Here is a 16,559-nt window from a genome sequence, read left to right as displayed (position 1 = left end):
AAACAAAATTTTCTGCAGGAGGAAATAAACCAATTCTAATAACATTGGGGAAATGTACACAGTCAAAATAAAGGAAAACAGCATTCTGCGGAGTGGTGTCACTTTTTGGAAATCTGAGAACTAAATCAATGTCCAAGCAATCACCGTCACGGGAGTTCCATCAAGTTATATTTCCTCATCTTATTATGCTTCAAATCCAAACCATAGCAAAACAAAAGTTGCAGAGATTTTTATGTGTATTAAAGCAAATTGGATAAAAATTCTTCATAGTTTGTAATTTTGCTTCGGTCGTTATTTTCAAGATGACTTCTCATATTTTTCTTACAGGGCCCCAAAGGTGATCCTGGCCCGGTGGTATGTATATTCCCATGTTTTGTGTCATTTAGAAAATAAATCTTTATTCGCGTTTGAAAGAAGACCTTCAGGAGAGATGCCTGCCTTCTGAGATGTCCCTTGGTTAAATGGAGGAAGTGGGCACCTCCTCATTTCAGGATGCCTCGGTCCTGATGTGTCCCTGCCCTTGACGCTCTTCCGTCAGTGAGATTTTAAAAATCACCCTGGGCTGGAGGAAGGTGCATACAAAGCTCCTGAGAAATAGGACACTTTCTTCCAACAGGACTATTTTGATGATTGATTCCATGTTAAGTAGATCATGGGAGAAAACTATTTATTGGAAAGAAATTCCTTAATAGGTCTGCCGTCTCCCCCACCGACAACTACAACAAGACAGGGACGGTTTATTTGCTTTGACTGTCTTGGGCGGTTGTTCTGGAGGCGATGTGGTGCGCTGTCAGAACCCTGCTTATTAGGAGCGATGTTTCAGGAGGTTCGCCCTCAGCCTGGGAAGAGATCCTGTGCTCCAGCCTCTTCCGAAGGATGAGGATTGTTAAGCATCCTTCTCAGCCATGGAGCGGCACTGTAAAAGTTCTGCCAGATGCAATTCCATTCCCTTTATTCCTTGGCAGATTTTCCTGTCATGTCCTTTTCAGGCATGTGTCCTGTCCTTCCTATTTCATTTCTGTGTCCTTTAACCTTTGGGTATATACTTGAAACTCAGATGTAGCTGAAAATGAAATAAACTTTCAAACCACCTTCCATTGCCATGGGAAGAAATTGCAGACCCTTTCATTACAGTGGAGTTTGGTAAAACTAGATGAATAAATTTTAAACAAGCGAAAGAAGAGCCATAAAAAGCAATCTTTTTACATCTAAGTAGATGTTCAAAGGAGATGCATGAAAGAGCTTATTTTTTATTATTGGGCAATATATATTAAAAGCCAATTTGTTTTCCCCTATGAAATGCCCAGTTTGTAGCATTTTCCGAACCCCAAATATGTCATTTAGAAGTTTCCGTTGTTTCATTACTCATGCTGTGCTTCCTTTATCTGTAATGTTTTTTAATGCTTTCACCTCCGCCCGCATATCCTTCATTCCAATTTGAATCTTCTTTCATCTTATTGATAAAAATTTCCTCCTGGTCTTTCCTTCTCATACTCACACACACAAACATCCCCTCTGAATCATTCAGGGACACATAGGCTTCTCACCGACTTTTCTGGAACACCCAAGTTTTTAAGTTAGTAACTGTAGATTAAGGCGAGAAACCTTTTTAAAAATTATTATAATAAAGGATAAATTATAATTCACTTGGATTGGAAAGTGCGTGGCAACAGAAATGTAGACAGCATTGAGTAGAATTTGAAGAGATTAGGCTTCAAAGTTTTTTAGCTGCAACAAAGAATAAAGAATAAAAACTAAGTGGACGACGTTCCTTGCTTTTAGAGACGTGAATTAAGTGGGTGAAGCACAAACACAGACATGTGGAATCATGAAATTAACTACCGAGTAAACCTTCAGGTTTATCTTAGATAAAACTTTACATTATTCCTTTGGGCTCCATGTCACCACCACTGGGCAGCTCATTTCCGACCAGTTGCCCCGAATAGAGAAATACTACCTCATAGCATAGAGATAGATAAGCCAGGAATGGTGGAGTCACAGGTCACAGAGCAGAAAATGGAAAAGTCCCATCGGGGTAGGTGTGGCGGAGATATACTCTTCCAGCATCCTTCAAATCCCAGGACACCAGATCTGTACCACTGTTTCTAATCTTCTCAGTGAACCTTTACAGATAAAAATTACCCTTAATTGAATTTATTATCTTCAGAGGCACTCCATTTCATTCCCTTGGTATTCAATTTATAATTGGCTTTCAATTAAATATTTATTATTAGCTACTTTCAAACAAATATTGATTGATAGGCTGAGCACTGTCCAACCAATTCCTCTGTCCTAAGGTTAGTTGAGAATATAAACAAAGAGAATCAAAGAGCTTATTTCCTTTGTCAGTAACCCAGAGCCTCTATTACAGAGCTTCATGCAGAATAGAATCTGAACATCTTTTTTTTCTGATTGACAGGTTACATATTGGTAGTTGTTTAAAAAGGCTTTTGAAGCAAAGAAAGTCTCAAATGATATGCTTCCTCATTAAGCATCCCATGATAAGGACAATATCATAAATCATAATGGAAGTTAGAGTGTTGGTAATATTTTTGAAGCAGATTAGAATGAGGCATGCAAAAATACATTTACAGAGAATGACCTTGGGAAGCTACCTTTTCTATGTGATTATGTTGAAAACATCCAGCATCTTAAGAAAATACTTGCAGTTAACATTAATTCATTAACAAGGAGATATCAAAAACTACCCACTTTATCTCTCTTAATTTAAAACCCCTAATGTTTATTGTTCAAAGTTGGCAGCTTCCTTCACCCTGACCTTTCTAAAGGGGTTCCTTGAGGACCTACAGGCTCCAGTCAGCTGGGACCAGACACCAGCATATGTAACAGGTTTTTCTTTTAGCAGAAATGCTTACCTGTCTCCTCTCAGTGAGCCGTCATAAATAACTGCTCCTGGGCTGTCCTCTGAAGCATCCACAGTTCATGTCCAGCTCCAGGACATATTGAGGGATGATAAACTTTGCTTTGAGAGCTCCATCTTCATCCACTTTTAAAGACTTTAGTCTTGTTTTCTGATAATCTAGAGGGCTTAGGTACCTTATAAATTGGCAAAGTTTATTAAAACCCAGTCTTTCCTTCTAATTCTTGTTGAAATTGGAGTTATCACTGACTAGAGGGATTCATTCAGAGCAGATTCTTCATCAGGATAAAAACAATTAATTAGAAAAGATACTCATACTTCTCCAGGGAATAGCTTTATTCTCAAACTGTTTCCAAATATCAAATGCAAGAATACAGATGCTTGAAAATAGAGCGTACTATTTACTTGCTAAATTACCAATTGATGTTTGAGGGAGTATTTTTTAGGCAAAAAATATCTTTGCTTTTGAAATCAATGCTTAAGAAACCTTTTGACCATTGCTTCTGTGTTCTTATGTTCATATTTAACAGGGAGAACCTGGTGCGATGGGGTTGCCAGGATTAGAAGGATTTCCTGGTATAAAGGTAAGTGCGGGGTTAGACGTGTGATCACTGATTGAACATTTAAAAATGTTTATGGAGCACCTACTGTTGGACCAGGAACTGTTTTAGGTTTGGGGATGTATAAGGGAAAAAAAGAGACAAAAATTATGTTCTAAGAAGGGGATACAGAAACTAAAAGAATAAACACAAATAACTAAATAATACCGTTGGTAAGTGCTGTGGAATGAAAAAGTAGAGGCAGGTTAAGGGCATCAGGAGTGTGGAAGGGAAGGGTATCATTTTAAATCGGGTGGTCTGAGAAAGCAAGAACTGAGCAAAGACTTGGAAGAGGTGGGGGGCAGTTAGCCAAGCCAGAACGAAGAATGTTCCAGGCAAGATGAGTAAGTTCTAGAGATGTAGTGTATAGCAAGGTGACACTAGGTAACCGTGCTAAACTGTACGCTTGAAATTTGCTAAGCGTTTTCACCACACACACACACAGTGACCTGTGTGAGGTGATGGGGAGGTGAATTAGCTTAATTGCGGTGATCATTTCACAATGTATACGTATATCAAATCATCATGTTGTACACCTTAAATATATACAACTAAAAACTTTTTTTAAAAAGAAGAAAAAGCAGCAGGTCTAAATGCCCTGAGACAGAGCATTCCTGGTACATCCAAGGAGACCCGGGGAGTGAGCGAGGGGGTATGGTAGGCGATGAGGTCAGGGAGGTGGGGGGGCGGTTAGGAGCAGCCCAGCCATGTTGAAGTCAGTGCTACTCACTGGCCAGTGGAGGACCAGTGCCAGTCTGCAGACTCGTTATGGGTTCTGGGGCAAGGTAAGCACAGAGATGGAGACAAAGCATTTAAACAACTTGTCTGGCAGCCTGACTTTTGACGTTGCCATGATATCCAAACATGCGACCAGTAGACTCACCTTGGATCATGATGCATTAGAAAATAAATAAGTAAATAAACTGCCCCTTCCCCACAGGTAGTTTGAGAAACACTAATTAATAAGGAGGCTCACCAGCCATTGTAAGGACTTCGTCCTTCACTCTGAGGGAATACGGAGCCAGCGGTGGTTTCTGAGTAGTAGAGTGATGGGGCCCGCAGCTGTTGAGTGAGGATGGGGCAGGGAAGACACTATTCCTGTAGACGGGGGAGTGATGTCGGCTCAGATGAGAGCAGAAACGGTGGCGGTCGTGAGGAGCAGGTAGGTTATGGACGTGCTGCGAAGGCAGAACGACAGGGCTGATGGGATGTGGGTCTGAGAGAAGAGTCAAGGACGGCTCCATGGCGTTGACCTGAGCAACTGGCGTGACAGGGCGTCGTCAACAGAAATGAGGACAGCTACAGATACACAACGATCCAGAGTATGATTTTGGACATGGGACTGAGTTTGGAAGTATCTATTAGACAGCAAAGTGGGGGTATTGAGTAGGCAGTACAATATAAAAGTATGGAGTTTACAAAAGAGTCTAAGGGAATTCCCTGGCAGTCCAGTGGTTAAGAATCCACACTTCCACTGCAGAGGGCATGGGTTCGATCCCTGGTCGGGGAGCTAAGATCCCGCATGCTGCGTGGTGCAGCCAAAAAATAAAAAATAATAATAATGATAAAAAAGAGTCTAGGGCTTCCCTGGTGGTGCAGTGGTTGAGAATCTGCCTGCCAATGCAGGGGACACGGGTTCGAGCCCTGGTCTGGGAAGATCCCACATGCCGCGGAGCAACTAGGCCCGTGAGCCACAACTACTGAGCCTGCGCGTCTGGAGCCTGTGCTCCGCAACAAGAGAGGCCGCGACAGTGAGAGGCCCGCGCACCGCGATGAAGAGTGGCCCCTGCCTGCCGCAACTAGAGAAAGCCCTCGCACAGAAACGAAGACCCAACACAGCCATAAATAAATAAATAAATAAATAAATAAATAAATAAATAAATATTTTTAAAAAAGAGTCTAAGTGGAGATACAGATTGCTTGTCTAAGCATATAGATGCTACCTGAAAGTCAGAAGGCTGGATAAGATCACCAAGAGAATGACAGTAGATTTTTTTAAAAGAGAAGAGGATCAGTCAAGTATACTCCAATAAAAATTAATTTAAAAGACAAAAAATTAAAAACAAAAGAATGTTGTTTTTTCACTCAAAAAAATGGAAGAGGGTCAAGAGCTGAGCCCCAAGGCCCTCCAACATTAAGATCAGGAAGAAAAGGGGGAATGAGCAAGGGAGACTGAGGAGGAGTGACCACGGAAATAGGAGGAAATGTTGGCTTCCTGGAAATCAAGCAAAGATCATGTAACAAGAAGAGAGAGTGAAAATCTGTCTCAAATCCTGCAGATAGGTCAAGTAGGATGGGGTCAAGTAGGACGGCGAAGTACTGACATTGGATTCAGCAATATAGAGGCCACGTATCACCAGAGGAATGATTACTGTTTCACTGTGTTGGTAGGAGCAATTGCTGGACTTGAATGGGTTTAAGAGAGAATGACAAAAAAAGATTTAGAGACAGCAAATACAGTTTAAACAGTGCTTAAGGAGTTTTGCTGCAAAGGAAAGTAAAGAAATGGGCCAGCAGCTGCTGGAGGAGATAGGGCAAGGTTTGCTGAAATGAACTTTAAGACCACAGAAGTAGCAGACTGTTACTGTGCTGAAGAAAAGGGAGGGGGATGGCGAGATAGGAGGAGAGGGGAGAATTGCTGGAATGACATCCTTAAATAGCTAAGAGGAAAGGGGACCTAGAGCATAAATGCAGGGTTTGGCTTCAGAGAAAAGCATGGATAGTTCATCTATGGTAACCGTTGGGAAATCAGAGAATAGGGGTACAGATGCTGGTATGTGGGCACATGAATTGGTTGGAGTCTATAGAGGTTCTTTTCTGATTGCTTCAGTTTTCTCAGAGATGGAGGAGTCAAGGTCATCATCTGAGAGTGTGGTAGGGAGAAGAGGTTGGAGATTTAAGGAGAAGGTCTTCTCAGAGAGAGGGAAAATCCAGGGACCACAGAGTATGATGGCTGAGCAGAACCCCCTAGAGCAGGGGTCCCCAACCCCCAGGCCTTGGCTGGTCCGTGGCCTGTTAGGAGCTGGGCCGCACAGCAGGAGGTGAGTGGCGGGCGAGCGAGTGAAGCTTCGTCTGTATTTACAGCCGCTCCCCATGGCTCGTAGTACCGCCTGAGCTCCACCTCCTGTCTGCATTATGGTGAGCTGTATAATTATTTCATTATATATTACAATGTAATAATAATCGAAATAAGGTGCACAATAAATGTAACGCACTCAAATCATCCCGAAACCATCCCCCTTCCCCCACCCCGGTCTGTGGAAAAATTGTCTTCCACAGAACCGGTCCCTGGTGCCAAAAAGGTTGGGGACCGCTGCCCTAGAGGTTCATGGTCATGAAAAGTGAGATTATGTACCATGTTCATACGCTCAGGCAAAGGCACAGAACAGGAGGGGAGCTGGATTTAAACAAGGCTCCGGTTTTGACAAGTGAGTGCAAGAAGCAAGAATGAGCCAGGAAGCCAACAGTATACACAAGGGAGTGATTATAACAAGTGACCCTGGAATTTAAACTAGATAAATAAGGAGGAGGGGCCATCTAGGCAATGAAGGATAATGAAAAATTTGTATCATGGATGGGTTAGAGGTCTTAGTGACATCAAAAGTTTTGGGGGTTCAAGGTACTCAAGGGAGTGATTTAGAATGATGGAAGATGATGGTCCAAGGTTGGAATGCATGCAGTGGAGGTTATGGAGGGATATGGTTATTGTTTTTGACAAGGTCTCAGGTATAACTATGGAAATAAGAGGCCATTCCATTAGGGGAGAGTGGTTCAAAGAACTGTGAGACCCGATTGTTGGAAGGACCATCTTATCAGACAGGAGCCCTCTTAACATTCACCTTTATCAGATATCCAAATGTTTCCATTGAATGAAAAGCTCCAGTATATTCATTTCCAGGGTAAAAATCCTGTAATTAAAAAAGTGCAGAGTGGAACTGACAAGGATTCCCTGTTTACATCCTTCACCCATTTTTCTACTAGTTCTTTTTTTTTTTTTTTTGACTGTAGCTATGCTTTATTTATTAAAGATACTACTTCTATCCTATATGGTGGAGGCTTTATCCTGGTTGGTCCTTGCCTTTCATTTTTATGTTTAATCTTATTCTATATGTAAATATAACTTTTATGTGGTCAAATGTAAAACTGTTTTCCTTTATGATTTCTTATTTTGCTTTTATGCACGAAATGACTTTCGTTCTCATTCTCAAGCAAAATCAGATAATATGACTTGATTTTCTTCTAGTTCTTATTAATTCATTTTATTTTTATATAATCTATATGGAATTTATATGGAGTATAATGCGAAGAAGGGAATCAGACTTTTTCAAAGAAATTATTCAATTATTAGCACTATTTGTTGAATAATACAGCCCTTTCTTTACTAAAATTCTATTATAAATGTCGGTTTGTTTCTGAGGTTTCTGTTATATTGCATTGATATACTGCTTAATCTTGGGCCAGTATTCCATTATTTCAATTATTATAGCTTTATTGTATGTTGAAATATGATATTGCTAACCTCTTTATTTTTCTTCTTTTATTTTTTCTCTTATCCTCGAATATATTTATTATCCCAAGTGAACTTTAATATCATTTGATCAAGCTGCAATTTGTAAAAATTGCATTAATTTATATATTAGTTTGGGTGGCAATGACACCTTTATAGCACTGTCATGCCTTCCAAGAACAAAACATCTCTCTCCATTTAATCAAGTCTTCTTTTATGTACCTTAGGGAACTTAGGAAGTTTTTTAATGTAGATTCTGCTCAACAAAAATTGCCATTTTATTACCCCATATATAATCAGAAGTATTTTTAGCCTTGTCGGCTTTATCTAAAATACTACATTGCCTTTGGAAAAAGGGTTGAGTCAGTCCACTGTTCAGAGCAATTCCTGGGCTCTTCTTATTGGCCTAAAGAGGAGAAGCTACAAAATCCCCAGTTCTAAACACATTTATTCTAACCTACATCCAATGAGACAAGTACAGCGAAAGCTTTTTAGAAGACATTCAGTGTGCTTAGCTTTTAAGTATTGGTAATGAATTACTTTTGAATATGTGGAATAAAACTATTGACTGATTTTACCTGTAAGTATGTATGGGGTTCTGTTTAAAAGAATAGGTCACAGAAATGATACCATGAATGCTCGTTTTCATTAAGATTATTATTTGCTTTGGTTTTATGGGGTAAAAAAAAGAGAAAGAGGGAGAGAGAGAACTTTGGTAGGTTCTACTGGCTGCAGTTTTCATTTTGTTCTTTTCCCATCTGGGCTCTAGCTTCACCCAGCTGATACGGGTAACATTTATAAGTTCCAAAGAGAAACTTTACCAAATCCAAATTATTATCTGAGCATTAATTTCATCGGTGGAGGTTTTATAGATATCATTATAAATAGTACATTTTTTCCAGGGAGATCGAGGCCCGGCAGGTCCCCCTGGAGTGGCGGGAATCTCGGTGAGTCCAGATTCTCTCACGTCGGTTTCACGGGCAGCGACCGTCAGAAGGGCTGGGAGCACGCAGTGACACCTTAAACCTCCGGTTTAAAAAGCAGAACCATCCGTCCCTCTCCCACCTCAAGAATGCTCCTTTCTTTATTTTCATCATTTAAAATTTTTTCTTTGTTTTTTTCTCCCCAACTCACTTTCACATGGGAAGGGGAAGCCCAGTTACCTGTGTCGATGCATTAAGATAGCACAGCTCTGAGAAGCTTGTTGGGTTTCTCTCTTCCTGTCATAGTTCAGGGTTTCTTGATCCTCAAAAGGCAAAGTTCTCAACCTCAGGCATGTGCTTCAGGATCTTCTTATTAAGCTGCCATCTGCCTGAGTTTCCCCTCAGCCAGGTGTTATTAGCAGAGCTTTATTGCTGCTAATGTTTCCTCGTAAACTAGCCCTTCCAGCCTCTCAATCATTTTTGTTGCTCTCTGGTGTCGAATGTTTTAATCTCATCAAGGTCTTTCCAGATGAATAGGAAGTGCTCCAGGAAAGGTTAAAATCATTTCTCTGAGCCCTAGGGATCATTCTGATCTTCATTCATGAGGCTCTAATTAAAACTTTGTGGTCAGCCTTGATGAATAAGAACCCACTTATCCTGGCTAGGTGCCCCTGCAGGGTGGGCCAGGGTAGGAAAGTCAACGGAAACCGTGTGCTTCAGCCACAGGAACGTTAGGAAGATAAGAAAGGGCCCTATCACCCCCCCCCCCCAGCACCATCCAGACCCTCCTACCACACCCCCCCAGCACCCCCATCCTTCAGAAGGAGGGTAGCCCCTCTACTTGACTCTATTTAGTTGCTAAATCTAACAACAAAAAATAAAAACCCATCCACACTCCATAGCAAAGCATCCTGTATGAAGGATAACATCCCCTTAATTCGCTGCTTTAGATCAAGTGAAGTATTAGTGTGACTGTAAAAGTAACATGAAAGTATTTTCTTTAGCAAGCACTGCAGAATTTTTGGTACACGAAAGCGTTCTTCTTGAAAACTGGCTCACACTTATCCCTCTCCTCCCCGCCTTCCCCTTGCTCACTGCCGCTCCTAGCAACATACTTGCAGCTGTTTGTGGGATTGCCCTGAGTCCTCTGCAACCTGCCTCTCAGGGTGCCGTCACAGCCTGTTTTTGTTTCCACCTTCTAATGAAGTGTAATGCCCCACAGCGCTCACTCTGGCGGGACTATAAATTACTTTCAGCCGTTACCCTAAACTGAGTCTACCTTCAAAGAAAAAATACTAGCAACCATTGAAAGTATTGAAAAAACAAGTGACAGGATCAAAAGACGATCCAAATGAAGAATTCCAAGGATATTTTGAAGGATGCAGCATGACTGAAATTAGAGGCTAGCCTGCCACTTGTTGGGATGTCTAAGATGTAATACATTTACCTAAAATGCAGCTTTCCTATCTCATCATTAAGAAGATTAACGGACAATGACAGAAATAGGGAAGGGTAAAAATTTTGCATGCTGCAACTATGCAACTGGGTAGTTAAAAGTGCAACTCCCTTTTTTATAACTGGACCTTACTGGGGCTCGGAAAATGAAATAGTTCAAAGATTCTGGAAATAGTGACAGTTACACAGCAGTGTGAGTGTACTTCATGCCACTGAATTGTACACATAAAATGCTTAAAATGGTAGATTTCACGTTATGTATATTTCACCACAATAAAAAACTTCTAAGGTGATGGTTCTGGTTGAAGCAGGGATGTGTCTACCTGCTGAGCACATCACAGGCCTCTGCTGAGAGCCCAGCGGCCAGCCGGTCCTGCTCTTCCTGGAACAGAGCTGTCTGTTTCCTCCCTAGTGTACTCGGGCCCTCCAGGGCCTTCCCCAGGGCTCTTCCTCCCCTCCCTCCCAGGACGGCGTGTGGGCAGAGGGGGCAGCATGCCCTCCCCAGGGCCTCCGAGGTCCCTGCCAGCGCCGCCCGGCCTTCGGGATCTTCGTCTGGAGCTCCAGGCCCAAGCGCCCTGCACCCCTGAGTCCATGCCAAGACCCTTTGGGACACTGGCTTTCTCAGCCCTAACACATCCCCCAACTCAGGTCCGTGGGATTCCAGGCGCTCCTGCTGCACACGGGCGGTGGGAGCCCGGATGCCATCCCGGGGCCTTGTGTCTGCCTCGCTTCGGTCCTCAGCTGTAGCTGGCCTGCCAGGCGGTCTGCTCCCAGAGTCCCATGCGGCAAGTTGGGGAAGAGGGCCTCCCTCTCCATTCCCTTGCAACCTACCGGGACTTCCATGGTCTCAGTCCCACACCTGCATCTCCAGCCGCATGAGGTTCAAGGTGCAGGCGGCGGCTCCTTCTCAAAGGCAGGATCCTTAGGCCCGGCCTGGACGCCTGGGCTCGTGTCTACTGCCATCTCTGCTTTTCCATCTTCCTCTCTCATCCCTCCTGTGGTCTCTCTCGCCCACGGTTTCTCTGTCCGCAGTCCTCCAGGCTGTGGTAGGCTGGGTCACACCAACCTTGTCCCCTCCTTTCAACAAAACGGCCTTTCAAATCAACCATGCTTCTTTTCAGGCTATCTCCCTATGAACTGAAAAACCTTCTTGTGAAAATCCCAATCTAGGAAGGACTTCTTTGACCCACCCTGCCCTCCTTCCCCCTAAAGTAAAGAAGATCTGCCCATCAAGAGGGATTTCCAGAAATGAGGATACACTGGCTTAATATTTTCAAAATGCTTATCCTCCCTGCCGTACCACACACCCACATGTGCACTGAGGGACCGCCCTCCCGTCTGCCCAGTGTAGTGTGGTCCCCGGGACTCTGGCCGGTAGGGATGCCAGGTCGGTGTAGAGCCACACCTGCAGCACGGGTGGTAAACGCTCAGGTGGGGGAGGGAAGCGCATGGCCTTATTCAGTAATCTGGCTCCTAACATCTCCCCTTGGCTTGACTTCCCAGGGGAAACCCGGAGCCCCAGGCCCTCCAGGAATCCCAGGAGAACAGGTCAGTTGCCCATTCCTTACTTAGCCGTTTTCCTTGTGTTGTACTGCGTGCAGTTTTGAAGCTCTTCTTGGCAGCTAACGTTTGTCTGTGGCCACGTCTACAGGGTGAGAGAGGGCCTGTTGGAGACATAGGATTCCCTGGACCGGAAGGACCCGCAGGAAAGCCCGTAAGTCCTTTATCTGTTGTTTGCCAGTTTAAGAAATGTTCTAAGCATTGCCTCCTTACCTCTCTCTTCGGGAAGTCTGAGATTGGAATAAGTAGTTTCCAAGTAAGTAAGAGCAGGTCTGCAAATGGCTTTGGGGGTGTGGTTCTCACTGAGGGCCCAGCTCCCTGTGAGTATCTCTATGTCTTAAACCACAGTGAGAACAGTGAGGTCTTTTGTTTTAAATGTCAGGAAATTAGACTCATTATTTCTCAGGTCTAATGTTCTCAGCGGAGCTAAAACATGAAATGGCCTGTCACATCCTGAAATATGAAGACTCGCAGATGTAACACCTGTGTGTTAAGCTAGAGAGGAAAGAAGCTCTTGTATCAGATCCCCTCCTTTACCTGTGGGTCTTGTTCTTACACGGTCATAAATCACTGCTGTCAAATACATCATCCCCTCCTGTCCTAAAAGAGCTCTTGGCTACTGATATATAATACTGATGTGACACTGTAACAACCACTCCTACTAATTCAGTTCAATTCCACATATTCTCAGCTCATCCCTGCCTTTTGCTAAGCATGTGCTGGGCCCCGAGGGAGGGGATATAAAGAGGAATAGACATACCTCACTCTCGGGTGTGCTTTTTATAGAAGTCCCTGTTCCCTTTGCTTGTTTCTGCGCCATGGGGTGGGCGGGAAGGGGACGCTGTTAGGAGAAGGGGGGCTGAAGGTGACCGCGTGGTGCAGAGTTCAGGAGGCTGCTCAGAATCCGTGAAGCCACAGGGTAAGGGCATTCCCTGGCCACAGCCTCCCCAGAGAAGGCAACATGAACACACGGGACGTGCATGCAATTTAGAGTCAGGAAGATCTGGGTTTGAGTTACGACTCAAAGGGTTTGTGAGTCACTTAAGCAACGTGACATATGGTAAGACGTCCAATGCCTGCCGTGGGAGACGCCCCATTAATATTGGTCTCATTCCCTACCTCCCCTCCCTCCTTTTTACCAGCTCCCTATCCCAGCCCCTGTAAGCCACTCACAAATGCTTGCCATTCAGTTCCCAGGGGATTATGCAAAAAGCAATCTGTTCATTGAGCAAATACTTCTTGAGCGCCTACTACTTGCCAAGCACTGGGAGCTTTCAGCTCATCGGATTTACATTCTAGTACAGGGACACAGACCACAAACAAATAGACACACACAATTTCAGGGAGAAGATGATCTGAGCAGGGTGAAGCCCTAGAGTAGAACTTATATAGGGCAGTCCATAAAGGCCCACCCCTTGAGCAAACCCTGCATGACGGGAGAGCTCAAGCCATGGGGAGGCCAGGAGGGCGGGGGGCAGGGGGACCTTGTTCCAAGAAAAAGGAATGGCTAGTAGAGCCTGCTGTGTTGAAGGGAGGGAAGAAGGCATGAAGGCAGGAGTGAGCTGAGCTAAAGGAGAGTGGCAAAGATACGGAGGGAGAGGCAGGCAGTGGCAGACCACGAGGAACTTCTAAGCCAGGAATGGAGGGTGGGTTTCATGTGAAGTCCGATGGAGACCCACTGGAGCATCTGTAGCAGGGAAGGAAAACGACTGCATCTTAAGGAATACTCTGGGTGCTGCGCGGAGGGTGGAGCGTGGGGAGCAGAACTTTGAAGCGTCGCCGTGATCCCCATGAGCAATACAGATGGTGGGAAGAGGAGATTTAGGACGTGCGCTGAAGGGGGAGCCAGCAGCACTTGCTGATGGACCAGACAGATGCAGAGTGTGAGGAAGAGACCAGTCAAAGCCGTGGTTTGGGGTCTGAGCAACCGGGTCAGGGTGGTATGTTTGGTGAGACGGGTGGGTTTGGGAGGAAAAACTTGAGTTCTCTGTTGTAAAGCTTCATGTTGAAGCACTAGTCGACATCCAAGTGGATTTCTAGTCACGTAAGCAGTGTATGTGTGCATCTGGAATTGATGGAGAGGCCAGGGCTGGAGAGACTGATGTGGGTATCTCAACCTGAGCCTGGATGCAGTAGGGTCACCGCGAATTGGGAAGAGAACAGGGCTGTCAGGAGAGGATATGGCAGAAAGACTGAGAAGGTGCAGCCAGTGAGATGTGAAGAAAACCAGGCGAAGGCGGTTTCCTGGATGTGGAGGGAGGTTAAGTGTTTAAGAGAAACGAGAGGAAGACATACAGAAAAGTAACAAAGGAGCTGACAATCCTCCCCCAGGTTTGGAAATGTGGACCTCATTGCGGGGAGAGTACAGTACGGTAGGATCTTGATAAGAATGACCCCGTTGACAGGGGACATTTGAAGATACAAGAGAGTGGACTTAGAGTAAGGAGAGAAGACTCCCAAGGAACAGGGCAGAGCATCCTTCTCACGGGGAGGGGGCGGGCGGAAGTCCGAGTACCTATGCGCACAGGTGCGTGGCTCTGGCGGCGGGGATGTACGCATGCGCACAGGTGCGTGGCTCTGGCGGCGGGGATGTGAGCGGGTCCTCTACTGTCATTTTCTCAGTGAAGCACGGAAGTCATCAGTTGACCATGAGGAGTGGGGTGGTGATGCTGGAGGTTTCGTGAGACAGGAAAATATGTGCAAATACTTCTGGAAAGAAGGAGTCAAGTCAGGAAATACAGAAGGATGGCTGGTGATGCAGAGGGGCTGCTTGGGAACTGCTGCCATACGTGTAGATCAGAACGCCTGAGCGAGGGTAACCCTTCTTCTTCACCCACAGTCAGCTCCTCAGACGCAGGTGTGCTGTGAAGGGAAAGCTGGTCATACTTTCTGAGTTAGAAAAAAGCATAGCGTTCTTGCAGATAAGTGAGACGAGGGGGATAGAGGTAAATCCACTGAGGTTTTTGTAAAAATTTCTGAAAGCAGAACTCACCCCCCACCCCCCACCATGGAGAACAAGTTAGTAACACCTTCATAGAAAAGAGAACACACATGAGAGTCACTGATGAATTACAAGGGACAAAAAATTATCTATAGGTTTATTCGTTTTCTTGTATTGTTACCAAAAACACGAATTATATTTTTACACCAGATTTATCTTCTTTTATTCAAGTAACACAGTTGTTTCTTTCACATCCTCTCCTTCATCAGCTTTATCCTTTTTTTGCTTGTGTTTCTGGATGACATAAATCCTTTGAACCTGATGCTTTGGGCAACGTGGTCTTAGTTAAAGTGCTCTAGATAATTCCCAGGCTGTTCAGGAAGGCCGGGGGACTCTGGTTGGGTTCCCAACTGTGGCAGGTGTTAGTGTGATTTACAGCAGTGAAAACACAGGCTTTTCTGCAGATCCATCCTTGCGGACTGCACTCCAGCACAATCAGAGTCTCCCCAGGCTTTTCAGAGGAGCAAGTCCATGCACCTGCCCGCTGGCTAAGAAATCATTTCCTCACCTTGATCTCCCTCTTCAAATCAAATCTCAGAGACGTACCTGCTGTCTCACTCTCAGTATTTGATGTGACCCCAGGTGCTTTCCCTTCTTACACCTCCCAGTCAGTGGTTCTCCCAGGCTTATAAATCTGTAAGCAGAACTGGGCTTTATTCCCACCTCCAGAACTGCCTTGTAAAGTTCGGGAAACTTCCAATTTAGTAAGAAAAAGCTACTACTTAATACTCTCAGAAAACATGATTACAGATTTCTCACTGTCCTTTCATATCTTCTAACTGAAAAATAACAATCGTTCTCTGGCTGACAGTCTATTTCATAGTGGCATCTGGCTCTGGCCATGTTATGAGATTTCTCAAGCAGCAACGGAGACCATTTACTGAGAATGACTCTCTTTGGTAGGAAGATTGTTAGACGGGAACAATAAATACCATACACCAGCCAACCAGTGCCATGGGGAACCTTCTTATTTCTCAGAATGTACCTAATGGAATCAGTAAGGAAAATAACCCTGTTGACTATTTACAGTGAGCTAGGCATTTTCTGTTATTTCCCTAAATCCTTAGTTTTAAGGCCATTATTTTATCCTGACTTTATAAGTGGAGAAGCTGACGCTATTAAGGTTAAGTAAATTGCCTGAAGTAAATGGAACTTGCAAGTGACAGAGTCAGAATTTAAACTTGGGGCTGACTCTATCGATTTTGTTTTCCATTTCGCCACACTGCCTCACCAAAATCTCAGTAGAAATATGATAAAGTCCTTGAAACTTTACCCTTTTGTTGCATTTAATTATGTCTGTTAATGCAGAATAAGAAATATTGATCATTTTTTGTCTTTACAGGGAATAAATGGGAAAGATGGATTACCAGGTGTGCAGGTATGGAAAATACTATTGAAAATAAATGTTCTAATGCAAAACTACATCCAGATTACCTGCCAGAGTTCCTGATCCAGCAGCCTGATGAGAAATCTTGGCACACAGTGATTTTTAGTGCTGACATTTGTTTTTCAGGGCATCATGGGTAAGCCTGGAGAGAGAGGCCCCAAAGGAGAACGGGTATGTACATTCCTACTGTAATTGTTATTTAAGTCTGTCTCCACAACTGCCCCCTCATTTGAGTTACACAGTTAT

The 16,559-nt window shown here is 44.2% G+C and overlaps 1 protein-coding gene across 2 annotated transcripts in view; it reads left to right on the top strand.

Annotated features, from left to right (window-relative positions):
• Positions 1-16,559, top strand: part of COL19A1 (collagen type XIX alpha 1 chain) — a 373,303-nt gene that overhangs the window by 332,564 nt on the left and 24,180 nt on the right. For both annotated transcript variants that reach the window (XM_059942115.1, XM_059942114.1), the window contains 7 exons: positions 328-354; positions 3,412-3,465; positions 8,890-8,934; positions 11,869-11,913; positions 12,017-12,079; positions 16,269-16,304; positions 16,440-16,484. In XM_059942115.1, coding sequence (XP_059798098.1) covers positions 328-354; positions 3,412-3,465; positions 8,890-8,934; positions 11,869-11,913; positions 12,017-12,079; positions 16,269-16,304; positions 16,440-16,484 — 315 coding nt within the window. The remainder of the gene's footprint in view (positions 1-327; positions 355-3,411; positions 3,466-8,889; positions 8,935-11,868; positions 11,914-12,016; positions 12,080-16,268; positions 16,305-16,439; positions 16,485-16,559) is intronic.

Source organism: Balaenoptera ricei, chromosome 12 (genome assembly GCF_028023285.1).
Source record: "Balaenoptera ricei isolate mBalRic1 chromosome 12, mBalRic1.hap2, whole genome shotgun sequence".
Lineage (NCBI taxonomy): Eukaryota > Metazoa > Chordata > Mammalia > Artiodactyla > Balaenopteridae > Balaenoptera > Balaenoptera ricei.
The sequence above is the reverse complement of the archived record's forward strand: the minus strand, read 5'-3'. Positions and strand labels throughout refer to the sequence as shown.